The sequence below is a fragment of the Myxocyprinus asiaticus genome, chromosome 12 (assembly GCF_019703515.2).
Source record: "Myxocyprinus asiaticus isolate MX2 ecotype Aquarium Trade chromosome 12, UBuf_Myxa_2, whole genome shotgun sequence".
Classification (NCBI taxonomy): domain Eukaryota; kingdom Metazoa; phylum Chordata; class Actinopteri; order Cypriniformes; family Catostomidae; genus Myxocyprinus; species Myxocyprinus asiaticus.
Genome location: NC_059355.1, coordinates 42,306,185 through 42,331,608, shown reverse-complemented (window position 1 = coordinate 42,331,608; position 25,424 = coordinate 42,306,185). Strand labels below are relative to the sequence as shown.

The window sequence follows — 25,424 nt, the reverse complement described above, 5'->3', positions numbered from 1 at the left end:
TTAATGTTGGGGGGGGGGGGTCAATTAGTGGTCGATACCTACCTCTTTTAAAGTGCTTCTATCCTCCCAGATTTCATTCTAATTAATTTTAATTAGTAGGATTGGCCAAATAAAATTTGCTGTAATGTGTGTTTGTTTTTTTTAATATCTTAAGTATATGAGACCTACAGCAACATAATACTAATGTGAGACTACAGATGTAATTTGTAGCAAAATTGTGAATTATAATGTTGGGTATTTTATCTACAACAATAAACTGTTGATATTTGCATGTACTGTGCCGATCAGTTTACATTTTGCATATTCATTTTGTCATGATTTAGTCATATGCCATTTAGCAAATATTGTCAGTGCAATTTACAGTGCATTATTTTCAATGACAGTAGCTGCTTAGATCAGTGAAGGGATTAGTGTCCATCTTAAGGACAAAATCTGTATATTGGAATCTCAGTAATTCCCCAGTTTTTGGGTCATCCTTATCAGACAAGATCTTTGACAATTACTACACCACAATTTAAATAAATTATTTATTAACATACAAAGGCAATATCTACTGCAGCTCATTTTTTCTCAGGAACAAGACTGAAAAGTGCATCGAAAGCCAGACCATCACAGTATTTATCACACAAGAGGTACAGCTGTTGGTTTACACGTTAAAGTCAACATATTTATATAACCTATTTACTTTAAAACATTTTCTTGGGATATTTCTCCAAAGAAAGAAATGTTTGTCTTTTCATCATAATGTAATGAATTGCTCTGCCTCTGAAACATCTTTTTGCCTGATGTCACCAATCCCTCCTATTTAAGCCCTTTCCTCCAGCCACCTGTCATGGAGACAATTTTTCACAATCCAATAAAATCCTGATGGATAAAATCAAGTGCTGCCCTATTATTTCTTATTTCTGAATAATACGTAGTTTTGTGTTAACTTTAAGGGAGCTTGTGGTATGTCACCATCTACTGGTAACCGTGGCATTTTACTTATCCAAACAAATTTTATTTTTTCAATAAAATAACATACAGATTCTTAGAGTCCTCAGAACTTGAAGACTAAAGCTGGAAAAAAAAAGTTTTCATGCTTTTATGAGAGATAACATTAAAAAATATAAACACATTTTTAAAAATTAAATCACTAGTAGTCTTCAAAGAATTAGACCCCTTAGTTTTAGACCTGGTGAGCATGAGGAAACTGATGCATCTTCACTGGTTTTACTTTTTTTGTCTAGTTTTCTTAACGATGGAGTGGGGAATGCTGCACATCCTCCTCAACATATCCACTGCTGTCTGACTGGAAACTGTCACCTCGCAAGGATGAAGCTGATAAATAAAAATGATAAATGTGTTAGGAACATTTGTTTGATGTGTTTAGGCAGTTATGAGACCCACATTTCTGTTTCCAGTTTTGCTATGAAACTGTTGGTATGCAGATTTTCTAGTTGCTTCCTCTATGGTCGTTTTAGTGATTAAGCAGACAAGATCAGCTGCCCACAATACTTGCATTTTACTGCATGAGTGCATTTAACAGTTCAGCAAAACACCTCCCTCTCTCACCACATTAACACATGCTTGTTTCTGTGAACTTGCAAGGATGAGTTTACTTATTTTAGTGATAATACTATTTGGGTGATTATCAGCCTCTGCATGTTTAAACTGTCAGGCATAGTTGCATAATGTTTATTTTAAATAATGTTCGACTGACTTCTGTGCAATAATTAGTCAAATTAGTGTCTGAAATTTGCCTCATGAAGTCTAATCTTGTATGTAAAGACTTCTCATTTTACTCACATTTGTATTGCTGTGTTGAAACAGACGATGTGACTGTGGAACAGAGTTCTGATGAAATGGCTTCCTCTTCTTCTGCACTGTGCACCTGAATTGAAACCCAATACTTAATGATCACTCCATAACCCTTGATACAACATTAAATAAAACACATGTTGCAAAAAAAAAAAGTAGCATTTACGGTAGATGTTAAGCACAAAATACAGTACAAAATGTTTTGGAAAATGACACCAAGTTGCACTATAATCACTCACAGTTTGAAATAGCATACTACCATACTACACTTACTATTTGTACAGTATAATATAAATACAGTACCGTTGTGTGTATATATATGTATACACACACACACACACACACAGTACTGTGCAAAAGTTTTAGGCACTTCTGAAAAATTTTGCATAGTGAGGATGTCTTCAAAAATAATGACATAAATAGTTTTCATTTATCACTTAATGTCAGTAAACATAAACAAGCTAAATCAAAATTCAGTGTGACCACCTTTGCCTTTAAAACAGCACCAATTCTCCTAGGTACACCTGGACACAGTTTTTCTTGGTTGTTGGCAGATGGGATGTTCCAAGCTTCTTGGAGAATTCGCCACAGTTCTTCTATCTATTTAATTGCTTCTGTCTCTTTATGTAATCTCAGACTGACACGATGTTCAGTGGGGGGCTTTGTTGGGGCCATGACATCTGTTGCAGGGCTCCCTGTTCTCCTATTCTAATCTTTTCTATTTGCAAAAGTAATGTTTGGGACTCTAACATTTATATTTCCTATTGACACACTAAAGCTGAAGATATAAATAACCATCTTAAGATAAATGCTTTTGTGAAACGTGTCTAAGAATTTTGCACATTACTGTGTGTGTATATATATATATACATATACACATACACACACTGGTGGCCAAAAGTTTGGAATAATGTACAGATTTTGCTGTTTTGGAAGGAAATTGGTATTTTAATTCACCAAAGTGGCATTCAACTGATCACAAAGTATAGTCAGGACATTACTGATGTAAAAAACACACCATCACTATTTGAAAAAAGTCATTTTTGGTCAAATTTAGACCTGCCCCATTTTCAGCAGCCATCACTCCAACACCATATCCTTGAGTAATCATGCTAAATTGCTAATTTGGTTCTAGAAAATCACTTGACATTATATCAAACACAGTTGAAAGCTATTTGGTTTGTAAAATGAAGCTTAACATTGTCTTTGTGTTTGTTTTTGAGTTGCCACAGTATGCAATAGACTGGCATGTCTTATGGTCAAAAATGGCACAAAAAAAAAGAAAAAAAAGAAACGGCTTTCTCTAAAAACTCATCAGTCAATCATTGTTTTGAGGAATGAAGGCTATACAGTGCTTGAAATTGCCAAAAAACTGAAGATTTCATACAAAGGTGGCTCTAACAAGACAGAAAGATGTGGAAGGCCAGATGTACAACTAAACAAGAGGATAAATACATCAGAGTCTCCAGTTTGAGAAATAGACACCTCACATGTCCTCAGCTGACAGCTTCATTGAATTCTACCCGCTCAACACCAGTTTCATGAACAACAGTAAAGAGAAGACTCAGGGTTGCAGGCCTTATGGGAAGAATTGCAAAGAAAAAGCCACTTTTGAAAAAGAAAAGGTTAGAGTGGGCAAAGAAACAGACATTGGACAACAGATAATTGGAAAAGAGTGTTATGGATCTTAACCCCATTGAGCTTTTGTGGGATCAGCTAGACTGTAAGGTGCATAAGAAGTACCCAACAAGACAGCCACATCTATGACAAGTGCTACAGGAAGTATGGGGTGAAATGTCACCCAAGTTTCTGGACAAACTGACAGCTAGAATGCCATGGATCTGTAAAGCTGTCATTGCTGCACCTGGAGGATTTTTTGATGAGAACTCTTTGTAGTTTAAGAAGTTCTGAAAAAAAAAATTCAAATTGTAATAGTAATTTCACATTATTAATGTCCTGACTACACATTGTGATCAGTTGAATGCCACTTTGGGGAATAGAAGTACCAATTTCTTTCCATAAGATCAAAATCTGTACATTATTCCAAACTTTTGGCCACCAGTGTATGTATATATATATATATATATATACACAGTGCATCTGGAAAGTATTCACAGCACTTCACTTTTTCCACATTTTGTTATGTTACAGCCTTATTCCAAAATGGATTAAATTCATTATTTTCCTCAATTCTACAAACAATACCCCATAATGACAACGTGAAAGAAGTTTGTTTGAAATCTTTGCAAATTTATAAAAAAAAAAAAGTACATAAGTATTCACAGCCATTGCTCAATACTTTGTTGAAGCATCTTTGGCACCAATTACAGCCTCAAGTCTTTTTGAGTATGATGCTACAAGCTTGGCACACCTATTTTTGGGCAGTTTCTCCCATTCTTCTTTGCAGGACCTCTCAAGCTCCATCAGGTTGGATGGGGAGCGTCGGTGCACAGCCATTTTCAGATCTCTCCAGAGATGTTCAATCGGGTTCAAGTCTGGGCTCTGGCTGGGCCACTCAAGGACATTCACGGAGTTGTCCCGTAGCCACTCCTTTGTTATCTTGGCTGTGTGCTTAGGGTCGTTGTCCTGTTGGAAGATGAACCGTCACCCCAGTCTGAGGTCCAGAGCGCTCTGGAGCAGGTTTTCATCAATGATGTCTCTGTACAGTGCTGCATTCATCTTTCCCTCGATCCGGACTAGTCTCCAAGTTCCTTCCATTGAAAAACTTCCCCACAGCATGATGCTGCCACCACCATGCTTCACTGTAGGGATGGTATTGGCCAGGTGATGAGCGGTGCCTGGTTTCCTCCAGACATGATGCTTGCCATTCAGGCCAAAGAGTTCAATCTTTGTTTCATCAGACCAGAAAATTTTGTTTCTCATGGTCTGAGAGTCCTCCAGGCGGGCTGTCATGTGCCTTTTACTGAGGAGTGGCTTCCGTCTGGCCACTCTACCATACAGGCCTGATTGGTGGAGTGCTGCAGAGATGGTTGTTCTTCTGGAAGGTTCTCCTCTCTCCACAGAAAAATGCTGGAGCTTTGTCAGAGTGACCATTGGGTTCTTGGTCACCACCCTGACTAAGACCCTTCTCCCCCGATCGCTCAGTTTGGCCGGGCGGCCAGCTCTAGGAAGAGTCATGGTGGTTCCAAACTTCTTCCATTTACGGAAGATGGAGGCCACTGTACTCATTGGGACCTTCAATGCTGCAGAAATTTTTCTGTACCCTTCCCCAGATCTGTGCCTCGATACAATCCTGTCTCGGAGGTCTACAGACAATTCCTTGGACTTCATGGCTTGGTTTGTGCTCTGACATGCACTGTTAACTGTGGGACCTTATATAGACAGGTGTGTGCCTTTCCAAATCATGTCCAATCAACTGAATTTATCACAGGTGGACTCCAATCAAGTTGTAGAAACATCTCAAGGATGAGCAGTGGAAACAGGATGCACCTGAGCTCAATTTTGAGTGTCATGGCAAAGGTTGTGAATACTTATGTACATGTGATTTTTTTTGTTTTTTATTTTTAATAAATTTGCAAAGATTTCAAACAAACTTCTTTCACATTGTCATTATGGGGTATTGTTTGTAGAATTTTGAGGAAAATAGTGAATTTAATCCATTTTGGAATAAGGCTGTAACATAACAAAATATGGAAAAAGTGAAGTGCTGTGAATACTTTCCGGATGCACTGTATATACACACACACACACACATACTGTATATATTGAGAGAGAATGCCATGTGTATGAATCTGTGGCTATATCTGGAATGGAATATTAGTGTACAGCATATTGCACTCTATATAATGTATACTGCCTGCTACTTCTTAAAAATAGGATGTGAAACAGTACACAGTATGCAATGATAAACATTAACAAAGTAATATGCTACAGTTTTGCATAAAACCTCATTATGTGGCATGTCTAATTCAGTGATGTCCAGTAAGCATCTCGTAAATATAGTTATTTTGCAAACGTGACCACATTTTTTATAGAAATATCAAGTGGGAAATTACAAAAAAGTAACATGCAACATTGCTGGACATGACCTAATCATGTTGCGTGTTTAATTCAGTATGACATCAGCCAGCTGCATTATCAGTTAGTCGTAAATGTAGTTACTTTTCATTATTACATTTTGAGTAGAAATTTTTTGCAGTCCAGTCAAATAATGAGAAAGAGTTTGCAATATTGTTTCAGGCTCATTCTTCACACTGGAAATTGAAGGTTAAAGGGATAGTTCACCCAGAAATGAAAATTCTCTCATTTACTCACCCTCATGATATTCCAAGTGTGTGTGACTTTCTTCACCAGAACACATGAATAAAACTAGAAAAATATTTCAGCTCTGTAGGTCCTTAAAATGCAAGTGGATGGTGATCAGACTTCTGAAGCTCCAAAAAACACAAGATAGACAGAATAAATGTCATCGATGCGCCTCCAGCTGTTAAATTAATGTCTTCTAAAGTGATACGATCACTTTTGGTGCCAAAGCTTTACGAGTGGGTGGAGTTTACGAGGTCTTTCGTGTAACGTATGCACGTTGCCATGTTACGGATGTAATCTCATGTTCTCCTCTCAGTTGAGACATCCTGGATAAGCACACAAAATGCACCATTTGTGAGTAAAGAAACCGATACAAATACAGCTCTAAACCAAAAACAACAATGCTTCTTTTCAGCATTCCTCCTACTCACTTGTAAACAGCGCTGATCTTCCTGGTGTGTCGCATTTCTCACGTGTCAATGTGTCTCGCGTTTCAACGCAATTACGTCACACGCATACCGCTGCTGACAGGAAGCGATTATTTACAGTTAAGTATAAATATTGATCTTTTTCACACCAAAAGCGATTGTGTCGCTTTAGAAGACATTAATTTAACAGCTGGAGTCGTATGGATGGTGTTAAAGGTGACAGTGATTTTTAGAGCTTGATCACCATCCATTTGCATTTTAAGAACTAAGCTAAGATATTTTTCTGTTTTTCTTCAAATGTGTTCTAGTGAAGAAAGAAAGTCATACACACCTGGGATATCATGAGGGTGAGTATATGATGAGATTTTTAATTTTTGGGTGAACTAACCCTTTAAGTTGTTCATGTATCATTATGGGCTACAATGTCCCATGTAGTGTGCTCTCTATATAATGCACATTGTGGAAACTATAGCTGGCTATCCAGGCATTCCATTCATACATAAAAATTAACTTACTGTGAAGTACACCTATTTCATACTGCAGAAGTAATATGAGTGGTATGCTAATCCGAACATAGCCTGTATCTGTTTGATGCTGAATGAGAATAATTTTTTTTCAACAGAGGAGGAATGCTTGGATGTAGCTTGGGGGGTGGATTCAACTTTTAAGAGTTTGTGCAAATCAAAATAATACTGTCAATGAGGTCTAATGTGTGGGCATGCTTTTGCTCTTTAGATGAAACACTGTGCTGCAAGAATGCATAAAGGCCGGAAAATACTCTACGCAAGTGCGTAGAATTCAGTGTGTTGTTTCATTCCAAAATGTATCAGACCACAGTTAACACAATACAAGTGCACACTGCATTCGCAATGTTGTACAAGGGGCGCTATAGCAGACATGAGTGTGGACTGTCTGCTTCTAAGATTAGTTTACTTTCAAGCCAACTACTGTCATAGCGGAAACAAAATTTTGAAGAGAATATTGCTGAGCAGGTAAGTTGAAGTCAACATATTTTTAGCAACTTAACCTAATAATAACTTCCAGCTTCTGCGAATGCATACTTGTGTGAAGTATGTTTCTGGCCTTAAAATGATAAGAGATAACATACCTCCTCCAGCTCAAAAGAGTTGGCTTGTTTGGGACATTGGCTGAACTTGCTCAGGTTAAGTGGTTTTGTTGGGCTTAAGTATCTGTAAATGTTGGATGGACACAGTTCCTGTATGTCTCTGTTGGCGAGGGTGATTTTGTTCTCCCATCCAGTGCCTGTGATTTCACATAATGACTTTTGTGTGGTGGCTGTGAGCTCGGAAGAAAGATCACTGGGACAATTACCAGGAAGTGCATTACCCAGGGCCCCAACCTGGTTATCTAGTGGTGTGATACAGATTGGTAAACCTGCAGTTGTGATGGGTAAATGTATTGTGTTAGACTTTCTTATTGAAGATTTATTTGTCACCTGCTGTGCAAAAGGTAAGTCACTGGCATCCATATTATTTGTTTGTAGGCAGCGATAAGGTGCCTGATTGATATATTCCACGACCTGAGGGCATATGATATCATGGGTAATGATAGGAACAGGTTCCACGGTAACGCTGGAGCTTTTCAAGTGAACAGAAGTACAACCTTTGGACTCCATGACTATGTCACTTCTAGAATGCTGTGTTGGCTCAGATGTTGTATCCGTAACTCTCTCAGAATCCATTCTTTCAGTCTTTACTTCACATGCCTCTTCAAGATCTTTCTTGCCCCTTATATACCAGTCCATGTCTGAATCCAAATCACCTAATTCCATTTGATGGCATAGATTTGTATCTTGTTTACTGGCATCATCATTCCCGGAACTCTCCCCGCCTTTCTCAACTGCATGTGACAGACTACAGTTTTGTTTATGTGGTGAACTGCTAGGAGAGACAGAGTCTGAGCCATGGGATCCAGTGTACAAGCACATCTTGGAGATAGTGTCTTTTAGCCTTTCAACAGGGGAACGTGGCTCACTTCGGACACTGGTTCGAGACATGATTCTTTCCACAAATAGTGAAGAGAAGGTGAACTGGGGTGGAGCTAGCTTCTGAAGCGGTGTCCGGGACACATGGGAGTACAACGAATAGAAGGCATTGGCCATCGCTGTTAATGCCTCTACTTGTTGGAAACGACCTGCGAACAACCCAACAATTAGTTGGTATATAGATCATCTATACAGTTGCAGCAGTATTAAAATTGCCTTTGACATTTGGAACATTGTTTCTTACTTGCTAATGAAAGACAGGGGTCTTCCTGGCGTACCCTGGAGAGTTGGGATTCAAGGAATAGCCGAAAGTTGATACCTCTGAGCTGGGATGAAAAGTTGAAGAAGCGAACTGGGACACGGGTAGTCACCTGAGGCTCTTCACAACCAAAACCCAGCTGGAAAAGAGTCTCTTCTGCGTCTTCGGAACGCATCTTGAGAACCTCAGACACACTAGTGTGTGTTAGAGGCCACGAAGGGATAAAGGTAAAAAACAAAAGTATGTGTCATTAGAGAGAACTTCAGAAAGACATATCTGGTAGACCTGGATGGGAAATGCGCCCACAGAATTTAAATGTCATTCGCTAAACTCTATTTCATAATGCTTTCAGATACCAGTAAGAGTCTATTATTCTCAGTCTGTTTAACACATTGTACCATATTGAAATCCATGCCACAGTTCTGCAGATTTTTCCCAACATACAGTGCTGAGAATGTAAACGAAATGTGCAGTTTCTGTGTGGACATGCATAACAGTAAGAGCCACATATGACTCTTATATTTATTACACTATCTTGCTGTTGAGCGAATAGAATCAAGCTGTGTCCCAAATCGCATACTTCTGCATTATTCTAAGCCATTTTGTAGTGCTATAAGTGAGTAGTGTGTTCACACTGAAAATGCAACGTAGAGTAACTATCCTGTTTTTATTTGCCAAGTCAATTCGCAGTTTGACTTTATCATAAACACAAATCCACTATGAGCATGATTGGGATCTATGCAAGGCCTAAAATGGGGCACCTTCTTCCAATGGGCCAGCAAAGCTTTTAGCTTAGATATGCCATACACCTTTTAAATCTAGTATAGTTTTGTCCAGTGTCTTTTGCCCCTCCCATGAGCTTACCTGGAAGCAGTCCTGTTGGTAGTGGACGACAGGGCAGTGGATGCGACACTGTGACCCATGTTGAACAATGGCAAGTTAAGTTTCTGCTGAGGTTTGCTATTGATAAATAAACATTCCATGTGAACATATGAAAGGAGAGATTAAGAGAGATTCTCTGGTGTGTAACACTGAGCTAAGAATTGAGGACTGTTTCAAGGAGACATTTTAAAGTCAACGTATTTCTTACCTGTACTGTGGCACATCTGATGCAGCACATAATGCTGTTAAATAAATAATAATAGCAGGCGTAAGTTGTTTTATTTAAGCTTAAATAATCTTGTAATTTTCTTTTTTAAATAGCTTGTTCACATTTTTAGTCTTTAAACACCATTTATTTAATTTAGAATACAAAGACATGGATTTTTGTTTTCTGGGTTTAAGTTAAGCTCACTCAACATCATTTGTGGCATAGTGTTGATTACCACAACAAATATTTTGACTCGCCCAAGTTTATTTAAAAAAGAAAATAAAAAAAAATTGCAGTTACAGTAGGGCACTTACAGTGGAAGTGAATGTGGCCAGTCCATAAACATCAAAATACATAGTTTCCAAAGTATAGCCACAAGACGTAAACATTAAACATGCTGAAATGATTTTACTGTAATAAAAACAGGGTTTACCAGTGTTAAGCCATTTAACAGGTTGCAGAGTTTACCAGTGTTACATCGTCATGACTACAAAGTAGTAATATTAGATATACCTTATTAGAAATGGTTAGTAAGCGATTTTATCACACTAAAATCACGTCAACACTTAATGTTTCTGTCTTGTGGCTTTACTTTTGAAACAGTGTGTATTTTAACATTTGTGGACTGGCACCATTCACTTCCATTGTAAGTGCCTGTAAATTATTTTTGCTTTTTTTTTTTTTAAATGTCTCCTGTTTTACTGTTGTTGTTTTTTTTTTTCTGCTTTCATCACAATATCTCCTTGATCTCATTGTAACTGAGTTATAGTCGCTATATTTCTGGTTTTACTCACCTTCTGCTCCCAGACTCAGATCATCCTCAAAGCTGGTACCTGTCTTCAAAGCACCTGTGGAGTATATTTGACTAATTTCATCATGTTTTAGACATATAGCATTGACATATACAGCATTCCGTAGAGATCAACAATCAGCGCTGAGAATGTGAAAAAGGTGTGCAGATTCAGTCTAGCCCTACTTATTAGATAAAATTGCCAGATTTTTGTGCTGCTTTGAGTAGTGCAGGGCAGGCTTTTAACTTACAAAATACTCTGAGCCATATATTACTGTCTTTTTTGATCGCAAAGAAAGCTTGAATTGTAATGCAAACTGTTTTTTTTTTTTTTTTCTCATCCTACCTATTGTCAGGTGTCTGGTTTTTGCTGAACTGGCTTCATTCCTACAGATAAGATACATAATGTAGATAGAAGAAAGATGGGGAGGAAACACAAATAAAAATTCACTTTTATCACATGGGAATCAGCAAAGGTCCGTGGGTGAGTTGCAGGCATGCTTACTGGTAGCCCTTATAAAAGCAAGTCGGATTGAATGCTAAATGCTGCTTGACAATAAGACAAAGACCATAAGAAATAGGAATAAAGGAATATTGCTCATCTTTGTAGGCTTTGCCAAGCATGGATCTTGTGGGTTCTCTTAACTGTTTCTAAACTGACTACTGCTGTTGTGAATGTGATTGAGGAATGTATTTTATGCTTCGGGAGCTCTGCAAAATATCATTCCATTACTTTTTTTTTTTTCAACACAGGCTAAACAAGACTTGAACCTATTTTTTTTTTTTTAATCGGCTGTATTTGTTAAGTAATTGCTTAACTATTTAAAACAAATTTGCACTGATCTTTTTTTTCTTCTTCTTGTAAATACATCTGAAAACATCGAATTTCTTTATGGCTTTTCTAAATCTTGTAGGAACCTGCCAAAGCAAAATGGTTTGAAACAATAACAATTGCAGTCAAGTTTTTCTGCTATTTCCCGAACCTGCTGAGCAATAAACAAGGGACAATGTGAAAACAGAATCCTCAATGTAATCTATAAATGGAGCAAAACAATGTTGTTAAAGATTTTGCAATGAAAGCTTCAGAAGAATCTACTATTAGAAGGTGTATTCTTTGTGGTGCCTCTTAGGCATTGCTGACAGCTTTTTATCCTTGATGACCTTCAACAAACATTTGTGGTTTTTAGCTCACTTGCATTTATGGTATTAAACTGGCAAACAATGTGCCTCTTGTCTGTCTTTTACATAGAAAGCATTCAGACACAAACACTCACCCACAACCTTGGAGCCAGGTTTCAATCTTTCCTGCAGAGTATCCTGTGGAAACAAAATGAAGACACACATGGTTATCTTAGCTGTCTATTTATTGAGTGTGTGTGCATGTGTGTTGTGTGAGAGAGAGAGAGAGAGAGAGAGAGAGAGAGGTGTAAATTAGCTTCTGTTTAGTTCATCTGGTAACCATCAACTGTCTGCGGTCACTGCGGTGTCATTTTTCTGTCAGTAACGGATATAATTTTAGTCAACACACCATCATATTGATACAAAGGCCATTGCTGCATGTTTTGTTATTGTGTTTTTGTCCAAAGAAATAAATTATAAACATAGAATTTTATATGCATCTTCATTCTGTATATATATTGTATATACAGTGTATATACCTGTATATACAGTGCTGTGGAAAAGTATTTGCCTCATCCTGATTTCTTCTGTTTTGTGTATTTGTCATACTAAATTGTTTTAGATCTTCAAACAAGATATAACAAAACAAAGGCAACCTGAGTAAACGAAAAATACAGTTTTCAAATATATATATATATATATATATATATATATATATATATATATATATAAAATTTTATTGAAGCAAAACAGTTATCCAGCACCCATTTCACCCATGTGAAAAACTAGCTGGTTGTGCCACCTTTAGCAGCAACAACTGCAACCAAATGCTTCCGATAACTGGAGATCAGTCTTTCACAACGCTGTGGTGGAATTTTGGCCCACTCTTCTTTGCAGAACTGCTTTAGTTAAGCAACACTGGAGGGTTTTCGAGCATGAACTGCCCATTTAAGGTCCTGCCACAGCATCTCCATTGGGTTCAATTCAGGACTTTGACTAGGTCACTCCAAAACTTTAATTTTGCTTCTTTTGAGCCATTCAGAGGTGGACTTACTCCTATGCTTTGGATCATTGTCTTGCTGCATAATCCAGTTGCATTTTAGCTTCAACTCACGGACTGATGACTGGAAGTTCTCCTTTAGGATTTTCTGGTAGAGAGCAGAATTCATGTTTCCCTCAATTATTGCAAGTCACCCTGGCCCTGAAGCAGCAAAGCATCCTTACACCATCACACTACCACCACTATGCTTGACCGTAGGTATGATGTTCTTTTTGTGGAATTCTATGTTTGATTTATGCCAGATGTAATGGGACCCCTGTCTTCCAAACAGTTCCACTTTCGACTCACCAGACCACAGAACATTCTCCCAAAAGGTTTGAGGATCATCAAGGTGTGTTTTGGCAAAATTCAGACAAGACTTAATGTTCTTCTGGGTTAGCAGTGGTTTTCGCCTCACCACTCTTCCATGGATGGCATTTTTGGCCAGTGTCTTTCTGATAGTGGAGTAATGAACAGTGACCTTTATTGATGCGAGAGACGCGCAGTTCCTTGGATGTTGTCCTTGGCTTTTGGTATTTTGGAAGGTCGGCCACTTCTGGGAAGGTTCACTACTGTGCCAAGTTTTCTCCATTGGGAGATAATGGCTCTCACTGTGGTTCTCTGGAGTCCCAGAGCCTTTGAAATAGCTTTAAAACCCTTCCCAGACTGATGCATTCCAATCACCTTTTTCTTCATCATTTCTGGAATTTCTTTCGACCTTGGCATTGTGTGCTACAGGGTGAGACATTTTAGCCAACTTCATGCAGCTGAAAAAGTTATATTTAGGTGTTGATTTGATTCAACAGGGCTGGCAGTAATCAAGCCTGGGTGTGTCTATCTGAACCACATTATGAATGCAGTTTCATAGATTTGGGGAATTTGTAACTAAATACTTTTTCACACAGGCCCAGCTGGTATTGGATAATTATTTATTTATTTTTTTTGCTTCAGTAAAAAACATTATAATTTAATAACTGTATTTTGTGTTAACTCAGATTGCCTTTGTTTTATGTTGTAATTTGTTTGAATTTTTGAAACAATTTAGTATAAGATATACAGAAAAACTGAAGAAATCAGGATGGGGCAAATACTTTTTCACAGCACTGTATGTTAACATATAATGTTCTGTTATAGTGGAACCAGTCTATAGTTGATCTATAGGTATAGTTCACCCAAAAATATAAATTCTTATCATTTACTCACCCTCATAAAAGCATAAAAGTTATCCATACAACTCCAGAGGTTAAATTCATGTCTTATGAAGCGATATGATATGTTTGGGTGAGGATAAATCCTTAAGCCTTTTTTCACTATAAATTCTCCTCCCCATGAGGAACGTGAATCGCCAAAAAAAGCTAAAGAAGGGAGAGAGGAGTTCTTAGGGGGGATGTTTGAAAGTGGAGATTTATAGTAAAAAAGGCCTTAAATATTGATGTTTCTCACCCACACCTATATCGCTTCTGAAGACAAGGATTTAACCACTGGAGTCTTATGGATTACTTTTATGCTGCCTTTATGCGCTTTTTTTTTTATTTATTTTTTTAGCTTCAAAGTTCTGGCCACCATTCACTTGCATCAAATGGACCAACAGAGCTGAGATATTCTTCAAAAAATCTTTGTGTTTAGCAGAAGATATAAACACCTGGAATGGCATGAGGAGGAGTAAATGATGAGAGAATTTTGATTTTGGGGTGAACTGTTTTTTTTTAATGTGTGAACTTGACATTTTGTTATCTAAAGAAAAGCATGCATTTTAAGTGTGGTCTAAGTGCCCAAATACTATTTGGGGCAACTGTATGAATAATAATAATACAAATAAATAAAAGTGAAGCCTTGTAAAAACGGTATTATGCCCTTATATAACTGAATATGTTTAATGCATTCACTTGCTTAAGAGGAAATCAGATATGCCGCTTCTTTCCATATTTTAGAGCTATTGACACATGCTGAACGTTAAACATTAACCTGATGCTCACCATCCAGAAAGACGTCATCTTGGAAGGAGAAATGAGAGTGAGGATCTTCTACTGTAGAGCTGCGTTGTTCCGCCTCTCTTACCGTAAGCTTGCGGCGGCTACTGAGCGCCCACGCCTGCCGCCTGTCAATCTTCGAAGGACTCTCCATCACTGCGGTCACCTGCCAAGAGAAAGAGCTTTGTACAGTATTATTTCGCCAAAACCTTGGCTTTTATGTCTGCCAGCCAAATATTTAGATTTTTTAATTAAATTAAATATCATTCGCTGTTACGTTGAGTCAACTCTGTGTTTGGAGTTTAGTAAAATAAGAATAATTTCCTGTCCGCTTGTCAACACATCTTTTGTCATCCATTCACTTTACCACGTCCATGAAGTCACCCGTTCGATAGGCATAGTGTAAGGGGTCGAAAGCATTTTGCGTCCACCTTCACTGTTTTTAAATGTATTTGTGTGTGTAGTTACGCGTTGGACGGACGTCTTTGACCGTTGTGTATAGCAAACGTATAAATGTATAGCATCTCGCGCAGGAGCACTGCGTCTTTTAGACGTCGCGTGTTAGATTAAAAAGAACCTAAACTTTTAAAAACGCGTCTCGAGACTCGCCTTCTGTTGGGTGCGGTTCACACCGAACGCGTCTTGCGCTAAAAAGCCAGACGCAGCGCCAAGAATGAAACAGAACACACAGGTGTCTCAAAACGCGTTTTAACAGTTTGAGTTATTTTTATTTTATTTATTTTTTTGGACTCCGCGTCCAAAAACGCCTGAAAACACCGCGAGACAAGGGTGAAAGACGTCCGTCTAGCCCGTTTACGTAGAAAAACAAGGGGAAAACAGCGCGGACAAGACGCAAAAACGTGTTCGGTGTGAACGGCCCCTAATTTCTCCATTACCACAACTCTTAGTTTTACTGATTAAAATGATATGCATTTGGGCTATAGTTGAAACACGTTTCAGTTGCTGAAAGTGCCTTAACAATACAAAACACAACAGTTTCAACACTCTTGATCTCTTGTGACGGATGGAGGTTTCCATTACGCACAAGGTAGCATCACGTTACATACCTTAGATAGTGCACAGATTACTCCATTCTCATGGCAATGGCACAATTCACCGTTCTAGTGTCCTTCATCCCGTTTATAGTTACACCTTCGAGGATGTCCACCGCAGAACTAAAAATAACGCACTGGAGATTTAGAGCCATGGTCGATTTTATTTGTATGTGCCGCCAACGCAAACTTTCAGCTTACAGTTGAGAGTCATGACGCTATGTTTAACTGACGGAAGCGGTAGGCGGAAGAAGTGTTGCTATGAAGATTAGAATGGGAACTGTGTTGTGGCCACATACCGGTCTGTTAAAGACTGTTACACACCATTTACACTTCAGTGAGCGATGCGACGAATAGACTTTGCAGTGTTGACTGCTTCAGTGATTGAATAGACAATCTCAATCAATTAACAAAACTTTTTAAACATACAGTATGTTAGCCTATGTTGTGGTAAAATATTATTTACCTTATATGGTTAAGAGTAAATCTTAAACTCTTAATCCAAAGTTAATCAAATAAGCAGTAAACTTTAAAGTTGCATAATGCATTAAAGGAACAGTTCTGTAAAACTGAAAGTTATCTCATCATTTACTCACCCTCATGCCATCCGTATTTTCTTTCTTCTGCAGAACACAAATGAAGATTTTTAGAAGAACATCTCAGCTCTGTGGGTCCATACAATGCAAGTGAGGACCAGAACTTTGAAGCTTCAAAAAGTGCATAAAGGCAGCATAAAAGTATTCCATAACACTCTGGTGGTTTAATCAATGTCTCCTGAAGCGATCTAATCGGTTTTGGGTGAGAAACATCCTAAATGTAACTCCTTTTCCGAATATGCAGAGCACTAGATGCTAAGTGTAATCAAGCTTCAAATCAAGATCGAGCCTAGAAGCCTATAATGTCAGTATTTATAGTGAAAATGCATCTGCCTATTTTTTTAGAAGCATTTCAAAATGTATATGTAATCTACCTGTTAATTTGCACCACATATTACTATTAGGGCTGTTAATCGATTCAAATTTTAATCAGATTAATTACATGGTATGCCAATTAATTAATTGAATGAATCGCATCTATAAATATTTGCTCAAATTGCAATAATTCAATATATAATTATACAATTATTGTAAATAATTATATTTAAATAATTATAAATTATATATATATATATATATATATATATATATATATATATATATATATATATATATATATATAATCAATAATAATTAAAATGTATTACATTATTGTGGCAGACGAGTAAAGCATTGATAAGACAATACAAAAATTGGATTTAGAATCTAATAGATTGTTTATTTCCATATATTTGAACATGAGCCAATCATTGTCCTACAGTTCACAGCAATCCATTTTGAAATTGAATTCTATTTACTAGAAGGGCTTTTCTAAGGATACAACAATGCACACATGCATCAGACGTCGCTTTTGGAGCATCTCACTTTGAATGCATCGCATCATAATCATACCGTTTTCAGGTCGCTGAAAAGTTAAACGTAGTTTGAAAAATGTGTGATCCATGCGTTCAGATTTGTGTTCCATCAAGCTGTGTTTGAACGCATGGACATGTTCTTATCTTGTGCTGTCGCTGCTGTCAAGTAAGCCTGAATGTGGTTTGTTCTCTGTACAGCTGCTCATTCCCTTGTGCGACCTTGTGTCCTCCTGTGTGGACATTGTGTTTAGTCTTCGCTATACATGCTTAATTGAATTTCATTTAATTGGTTTCAGTTCGAAACACTCTGGGCTGTCAGTAAATAGCTAAACTTTTGACGCACCGAGTGTTGTGACAAAACAATATGGCGCCGATCACAGCAGAGTTTGTCTTTGGGAGAAATGCAGACAAAACTACATCTGGTAAGAAACCTCACTAATTTTTATTACATTGAAACCAGTTTGAGTCAATAGACTAGAGTCTCTAGTTTCATCCGATATGCCATTTTGAAAATTTGAGCGATTTATTGTGAAACGGCATGCTGTTAAACACAGTGACTACGTTTACATGGACACCAGAAAGCGGATTATTGCGAGAATGCTGTATAATGCGAGAAAGCAGTGTTCTTGTATAAGTGGCATACACTTTACTCCCGTATACATGCAGCTCTGTCAGTAAGCAGCTTTTTCCACAGCAACGTAATTACCCTGTGACGGTTGTGTAAATAACAAACATGGTAACTGAGGAAGACTTCACTATTTTATTCTCTGTTGCTTCACTTTATTTCAAGATATTCCAGAGTTGTTGCTGTTTGTTTCCTTACCTTTCTATCGTGACCTGCAGCAGAATTGCACTTCAGTAGTGGGGGTTCCCTTTATGTAAAACTCCGTGATTCCCTCAATGTACAAGAGCATATATGCAAACATGAGGGACTGTCGATATTTTACAGTGATGTTTATAAATGGTTATAGTTTATAGTGTATGTGCTTTTCACGCTGTACTCCCAAAAATGTTTTGTTGACTTGTTGTTAGGCTCCATCCTATGACGTTTGTTATTCGGTCTGTTCCATGCACATGCGCACTCTTCAAAAACCTGTAAGGACACTATGTATGTGTTTACATGGCCACATAAACAGCTTTCTCTGGGAGAAACCAAGGTGTGTTAAACTGCTTTCTCTTAATCCCTTAAACGACATAAAGAAATCAGCATTCTCGTTTACATGATGTTTCAGAACGCCGCTTTCTGCAAAAACCCTGGAATAACCCGCTTTATTAAGTGCGTGTAAATGCTCTCAATGTCTACTTTTGAGGAATATTTTCTTTCTTTTTTTTTTTTTTACTTAGAAATCCTATATTCACTGTGCATTATCACACTGAAAATCAATGGGTTTATCCAAAAGCTGAAAAATTTTGCTTTCAGCGGTATTATATGGAGTTAGGATGAAAATCAGGTGCATTCCGAACTGTTCTGAGACCAGTGCAGACAGAAAGCATACTGGAGGTTAAGTAATTCACTAAATAGGGAGCAAGGGAGCATCCTAAGTTGTTTTACGTAGTTCTAGTTTTCTGTAAATGCTCCTGCTTGTCCAAACATTTTTCAGAATTGAAGTTCGAGAACATTCAGGTGGACGAACAAGACTAGTTTCAAGTGAACAAGAGCATGCCATTGTTGATATGGTGGTCCAGAACAACACCCTCCGCCTCAAAGAAATTCAGCAAAGAATAATACCGGTCAATCAACTATTCCACAATATTCACCAATGCAGTCTCTCCACAATTGGTCATGTTCTAAGGAGAAATGCCATCCGAATGAAGCAGGTATACAAAGTGCCCTTTGAGAGGAACTCCGTTAGAGTGAAGGAGTTGCGATTCCAGTTTGTTCAAGTACGTGCAAGCCAGTTACTGCACTTTTACTGTAAACACAAAGATATTTTTTTTCCTGGATATTACGTAAGTGTCCATATACTATTCCACTCTAAGTGAAAAGATTCAGGCATCTCTATGCATAGTGCTGTATCAAAGTGGGAACTCAGACTTCAGCAACAGTTTACAGTAGTATCAACTTTGCAATCAATGCCATTACTGTAAAAAACTAACTTACTGTATTGTACCTTGTGTTCTTTTCACTCTAGGGAATGTTGGAGTTGGATAGTAGTGCAACTCATTATGAGTACCTGTATATTGATGAGGCTGGCTTCAATCTTCACAAAAAAAGGAGAAGAGGGAGAAATGTGATTGGCCATCGTGCCACAGTCAATGTCCCTGGACAACGAGGAGGCAACATCACTCTGTGTGCTGCAATTTCTACCACTGGTGTTGTGGCACACAATGCTGTCTTGGGGCTATACAACACAGAAAGGCTCCTACATTTTTTCAACTTCCTCAGTTAAATCTTCTTTCCGCAGGGTGATCAGGAGCAAATGGAGCGGACGTTTGTAGTTGTTTGGGAGAGTGGTTTGAGCATCACCCACATTTCAGGATGGATGGTGTTCCTTCCACCATATTCTCCTTTCCTGAATCCAATTGAGGAGTTCTTCTCCTCTTGGAGATGGAAAGTATATGATCGCAACCCTTACAACCAAGAAAGTCTTCAAGCGATGGAAGAGGCCTGTGGAGAAATTGAGGCACAAGCATGTCAAGGATGGATCCAGCATTCACAGTGTTTTTTCCCCTCGATGCATGACTTGTGAAAATATATGCTGCGATGTTGATGAAATTCTCTGGCCAGATGTAATTGAGAGGCAAGATCAATAAAGTTAATAGATTAAGTGATTGCAGTACATTTATTTATGGGGGGCAAAAACTCATTGTTATACAACTAAACTCCTCATTAAAGAACTTCACGAAAAATGTATTTTAATTTGTGTATCTACAGCTGAATTTGTTATCTAATCAACAGAGAACACACTTGTAGTTTTGATGTTAGTATTTATTTTTAATAAATGCATTACTAGAATAAAATTCAGTGCTTCATTATGCAGTGAATATTGAACTGTTTCGCCAACATAAGAGTGTTTCGTTTGCTATGTTAACTGTTTTGAGAGCAGTTACCTGAGTTTGGAGAAATGTGTCAAATCGATTGGGAAAAACTGTAAGAGATTGGATAACTAAGTGACTGTTTGTGCTCCAATAGTCTGGTGGAAACACAGGATTTAAAGACAAACTGCATCCTTGCAACCAGCTGCTGTAGCTCTGGGTGAAATTATGGTATGTGTAGCCTATGTGTTGTCATGCTGGCGATCAGGGTTCGAATCCCACCCTTTGATATGCTTTTTCCCATGTCTTAATATTTGCTATAATACTACTTATAGTAATAAATAAAAGAGATTCCTTGTAGTGATTTGGTCACAGTGAAAGTCGAGGAGTCGAGAGAAGGATTTGATCCGGATGAAATTAACCATGGTTTTACTGTAGTAATATTGTAGTAACCTGTGTTTTGGTGGAAACTATATAGTTCTGATGTACTAACCACTGTGTTACTACAGTAACATGTTGTTAAAGGTGCAATATGTAGTATATTTACTGTACTAAAGCAAAAAATGATCAGAGATTTAGGAAATATGCTAAATTGAAATACTAGCTTCTCCGAAAACAATGCTACAGCCAGTATATTCTACTTTGAAATGTCCGTTCCGGGCCTGAATTTCTGTTTGCGTTTTGGCCTGTGTGATCCCGCCCACTGCCCATTTTCCAATACTATTTCGACACCACGTGTTGTCAGATTTGAAACAAGTTAGCGGGCAAGCACAGTGCGCTGCAGTGATGGAAGCCAGCAATACATCCAGCTAACATTGACAGAGTTATACAAAAATCCACATGAGCTGGTTTATAATTTGCAAACAATAAAAACATTGCAAACGTATACATTAGCTGATCAACCTACAGTGCAAGGCTCATCGCTTGCTATTGTCAGTTTGCTCATTCCTGTTGCGTGTCCTCAACCTGGCTTCGAGTCTGGGGAGGAGGGGGTGGGGGAGAAAACTCTTTCCAATATTTTGAATTTGGACTGCAGTACCCATTATAAACGCTTGATATCAGTGTTACTGGTCCTTTAATAGTAGTTAATAGTAACTACTAAATGTTTAAAAATGTTTAATTTTGTGGTTTCTATGATTTTACTAGAAAAATACCATGGTGATACTATGGTTACTGTAGTAAAATCATGGTTAATTTTTGTAAGGTAGGGTTAGGGGTTGGTGTAGTGTGTCTGTGGGACTCCAAATAAATACAATAGAAATGCAGTAGTGATGCCACTAAACTGTATTTTAGTATTTACAGTTTTTTCTGAATGCTTAAACACTAACAGGGATTCTTGAAGCACTATCTCTGAAACCATTAACACTTGTAGCCAATGCATTTACATTGCAAAAATATTTTTGTTTTCTTCTACTGCGCTTATGTTGTATGAGGAGTGTTAGAGCATTGAGAAAACAAATAAAAACGTTTCCCTCTTATTTGTATTGATAGTGTGTTATGTACGGAATACACATCCATACTCGACACATTTTTGATGCCTGTGTGTATGTGTTTACTGTATGTATGACAAAACTTTATTGCAAACTGCTATGCCCTGCACACAGAAAAAGCAAAAGCCACAAGTGTTTTTCATATTTACTATCAGTGCATAGTTGGCACTTCATGTACTTATTCAAATGATGGTTTGTTTGTACTGTATTGACCCAAAAACAATATTTTTTTGCTTTTGCAAGAGATGTATAATGTGTTGCTGGTTTGGTGTAAGGTTTTGTGGTTAGTGTGTAGAGTTTTGCAAATCAGAAAAAAAAAAGAAAAAAAAAACTGTAATCAGGGGTGTACGGGTATCTGCCACTATTTGCACTAGAGAAGATGCTTTTTGTTGCTTTTTACACTTAGTGCAAATTCTCATTCTTATCTCATCATTTACTCACCCTCATGACATCCCAGGTGTTTATGACTTTCTTTCTTCAGCAGAGAACATTTGAAGAAAAATAGAAAAATACCTTAGCGCAGTAGGTCCTTAAAATACAAGTTGATGGTGATCCGACCTTTGAAGATCCAAAAATCACAGTCAGCATAAACGTCATCCATATGATTCCATCAATTTAACCACTGAAATTCTATGGAGGACATTTATTGAATAATTCAATAATTTATTAGACTTCTGAATTATACTTTTCCATCCTTTTTGAAGCTTGAAGAGGTGGTCACCATAAACTGCCATTGTATGACATCACTGAGCAGATCATTTTTTCTAAATTTCTCCCTTTGTGTACTAAAAAAGAAAGTCATATTGGTATGGAACAAGACATGAATGAGCAAATAATGCTCCATAATTTTTGGGTAAACTATCCCTTTAAATGTCTAAATACTTTTTGGGGCCACTGTATGCATGTCTTGTTCAGTCACTTTGTTTAGAAGCAGTAGACAGAAAGTCTTAATCTTAAACCTTATCTAAACAGTCTTTCATCCATGTTTTCAAACACAAAAAGAAAAGTATTTATTATTAGAGCCAAATATTTTGTTTGCTCTTAGAAGTCTGAATTTGATCAAAACAGTTTGGGGAAGCTGAGTTCATATTTGCAAAGAACTTTTCACAGATTGATTGTGATTTGGCAAAAGTGGATCATGTGTCACCTTTTTTGGTAACACAGTAAGGTTGTATTTTTTAACTTTTGTAAATTTATGGGGTATCATGAACTAACAATTAACAATATATTCTAAAGCATTTGTTAGTCTCTGTTAATGTTAATTTATAAAAATACAACTTTTCATTGTTGGGTAATGTTAGTTAATAATGCATTATCTAATGTTTTAACATTTGCAGCTTCTAATAAAAAAATAACATGAATAATTAGCATAATTAACCTTTACCAAGATTAAGATGTGCAAAAATTGTATTGCTCATTGTTAGTTCATGTTAACTAACATAGTTAACTAATGTTAATTAATACAACCTTATTGCAAAATGTTACCTGTTTTCTTGCAATTGTTGTATTGTTTTTGCTTAGTTATAAACAACACAATGAACCAGTCCTCCTGTATACAGTATGAGGGGATGAAATGAGCATATCTGACATTTAAATTATATATATAAGGCAGCCTTAGATTTTTAAAGAGTTTTTTTTTTTTTTTTTTTAAATATATACAGTGTATATATATATATATATATATATATATATATATATATATATAGATAGATAGATAGATAGATAGATAGATATTTCCTAATTGATTGTTGCAGTCATGACCAATTTGTCAAGATCACAAAAATTATGTATCACATTTTTTTATAAGGTGAATAACAGAATAACAGTGTAAAGATTTTTTGCACTCCATTTAGACATGTAGGAAGAGTTTTGTACTGTGAAAGTCATTAGGGATTAGTGTAAGTGTGACATTAGCCTGCTTTACTGTAAAGGAAGTGTTTAGAATACCACTGTTAGATTAAAGATATTAATGGAAGTGTGTGTGTGTGTGTGTGTGTGTGTGTGTGTGTGGTACTTTGTCAGTCAACAAAGATTGTTTTTTTCCACAGCTGTTTGACAAAACCTTGCTTAAACTTCTTTAAAAAAATGTTTGTACAATATTTTAATATTACTTGAAGTACTTTTTTTTTTTTTTTTAAATATTTGATCTTGATTATGGGTGTTAAAATTCACAAGTTAGACTTATATACTTGGGGTATTAAGGGTAAAATAAAAGTAGAATTTGCAACAAACATTTATGTGTCAAAAAAATAAAAATAAAAATAATAAAACAAATCTCATAAAATGGCACTCTTTTTCAGTAAAGTTGTATTGCAACGCTAGGTGTCAGTATGTGTCCATTTGAGATTTTGGACTCTACTAGCTACCTCTGTATTATTCTTGAGAGATAATGAACTAAGACTCATTTGCCTAAAGAGTTTGTCTAATTAGCTGTCAAACCAATTGCATTATTGCCCAAAATTATTCCAGGCAAACAGACAGCACATTTACAATGAAAGTATTCTTTCAATTTAAAGTCTAAGCCTTTGCAAAAGCTATTTTCACTATTACTATTGCCCAAATTTTGGATTAAGGATTTGAACAAACCCCTAACCCTAAGTATTAAAAGTAGTAATACTTAACCCTAAGTATTAAACTTAAACAGTTGCATTGTAAAAAAAAAAAAAGAATTCTCATGGTTAATATTACATCCACCTTATTTCTGTATTCTGTATTTTTAATTAAGTCTGTATTTGGTACTAAAATGCTCAGAATTGCACTTAATACAATATATATAATCAATATTGCATAGTTAAAGTGGACAAGTTATAATTAGAATGTGCCACCTCTGTTCATAAACCAAACTTAATTCAGAGAAATAAGTCTATTTATTTATTTACTCCAAATATTTGTTGTGAGCTTGCCATCATGAGTTTCTATTCCATATTTGGCAATGCCTTCCTTTAAACACATGGAAAGCTGTAATATTTTTCCAGCCTTGAAAATAAATAATCACATTCATGTTAAGAATTATTTACTCTTAAGTGTGTGCTCGCGTCTTCTCATAATGCAGAATGTTTGAATGATGCTCAGTGCTTGCCCTGTCTGTTTTGAAATTTGAAATTGAATATTGTTGTTAAATTCCTTCACCTGAGAATAAGATATGTATCCTGTAATTAAATTGTCCATCATGACTTAATTACGTACATTCACATCCACAGAAGTAATATGCATTTGTTAGAACACAAAGAAGTTTAATAAATAAGAATATTTTACTTTCAAGTAAATCACAGTGATAACCTTATTTAGCTGCTGTGTGTAATATATATATATTTTTTACAAAGCACTGATGTAGGCAGTAGGCACACTGTAGAACATCAAAACTATTGAATATTAACGTTTAAGTCATAGTTCACCCAAAAATAAAATTTCTGTCATCGTGTACTCACTCTCATGTCATTCCAATCTCATGTGACTTTCTTTCCATGGAACAAAAAATAAGATAGCTGCTCTTTTCCATATAATAAAAGCATTGTTTTTTTGTTTTTTTATCCCCTTTTCTCCCCAATTTGGCATGCCCATTTCCAACTACTTATTGGGTCCTCTTGGTGGCGTGGTTACTCACCTTAATCCAGGTGGCAGAGGACAAGTCTCAGTTGCTTCCGCTTCTGATATAGTCAATCCACACATCTTATCACGTGGCTCGCTGTG

At 36.8% G+C, this 25,424-nt stretch overlaps 2 protein-coding genes across 6 annotated transcripts in view; one reads left to right on the top strand and one right to left on the bottom strand.

Annotated features, from left to right (window-relative positions):
- LOC127449435 (RISC-loading complex subunit tarbp2) overlaps positions 1 to 20,472 on the top strand; it is a 33,014-nt gene extending 12,542 nt beyond the window's left edge. Inside the window, exons 8-9 of the mRNA XM_051712850.1 lie at positions 16,448 to 16,504; positions 19,401 to 20,472. Coding sequence (XP_051568810.1) covers positions 16,448 to 16,504; positions 19,401 to 19,503 — 160 coding nt within the window. The 3' untranslated portion in view covers positions 19,504 to 20,472. The remainder of the gene's footprint in view (positions 1 to 16,447; positions 16,505 to 19,400) is intronic.
- LOC127449429 (protein TESPA1-like) lies at positions 29 to 16,332 on the bottom strand. 5 transcript variants are annotated; one of them, XM_051712844.1, is made up of 11 exons: positions 15,834 to 16,027; positions 14,773 to 14,932; positions 11,913 to 11,955; positions 10,985 to 11,025; positions 10,643 to 10,696; positions 9,849 to 9,882; positions 9,623 to 9,718; positions 8,744 to 8,952; positions 7,951 to 8,648; positions 1,789 to 1,873; positions 29 to 1,320 (listed from the first exon to the last, which is right to left on the bottom strand). In XM_051712844.1, the coding sequence occupies exons 2-11, from the start codon at positions 14,918 to 14,920 to the stop codon at positions 1,235 to 1,237; spliced, it is 1,494 nt and encodes a 497-aa protein (XP_051568804.1). In that variant the 5' UTR covers positions 14,921 to 14,932; positions 15,834 to 16,027; the 3' UTR covers positions 29 to 1,234. The 5 variants fall into 5 exon arrangements, 2 of the variants coding, with proteins under 2 accessions (XP_051568804.1, XP_051568803.1); XM_051712843.1 differs by having other exon boundaries at positions 35 to 1,320; positions 7,603 to 8,648; positions 15,834 to 16,022; XR_007898741.1 differs by lacking the exon at positions 29 to 1,320 and adding an exon at positions 2,287 to 3,707 and having other exon boundaries at positions 15,834 to 16,332.
- Positions 20,473 to 25,424: the final 4,952 nt, after the last annotated feature.

Excerpts from the sequence above, each read along its gene's own strand:
- LOC127449429 (XM_051712843.1), bottom strand. The coding sequence starts at position 14,920 with ATGGAGAGTCCTTCGAAGATTGACAGGCGGCAGGCGTGGGCGCTCAGT. Across the intron at positions 10,697-10,984 it reads AACCAGACACCTGACAATAG|GTGCTTTGAAGACAGGTACC; the intron begins GTAGGATGAGAA and ends TATACTCCACAG. Across the intron at positions 9,719-9,848 it reads TCAGATGTGCCACAGTACAG|CAAACCTCAGCAGAAACTTA; the intron begins GTAAGAAATACG and ends ATTTATCAATAG.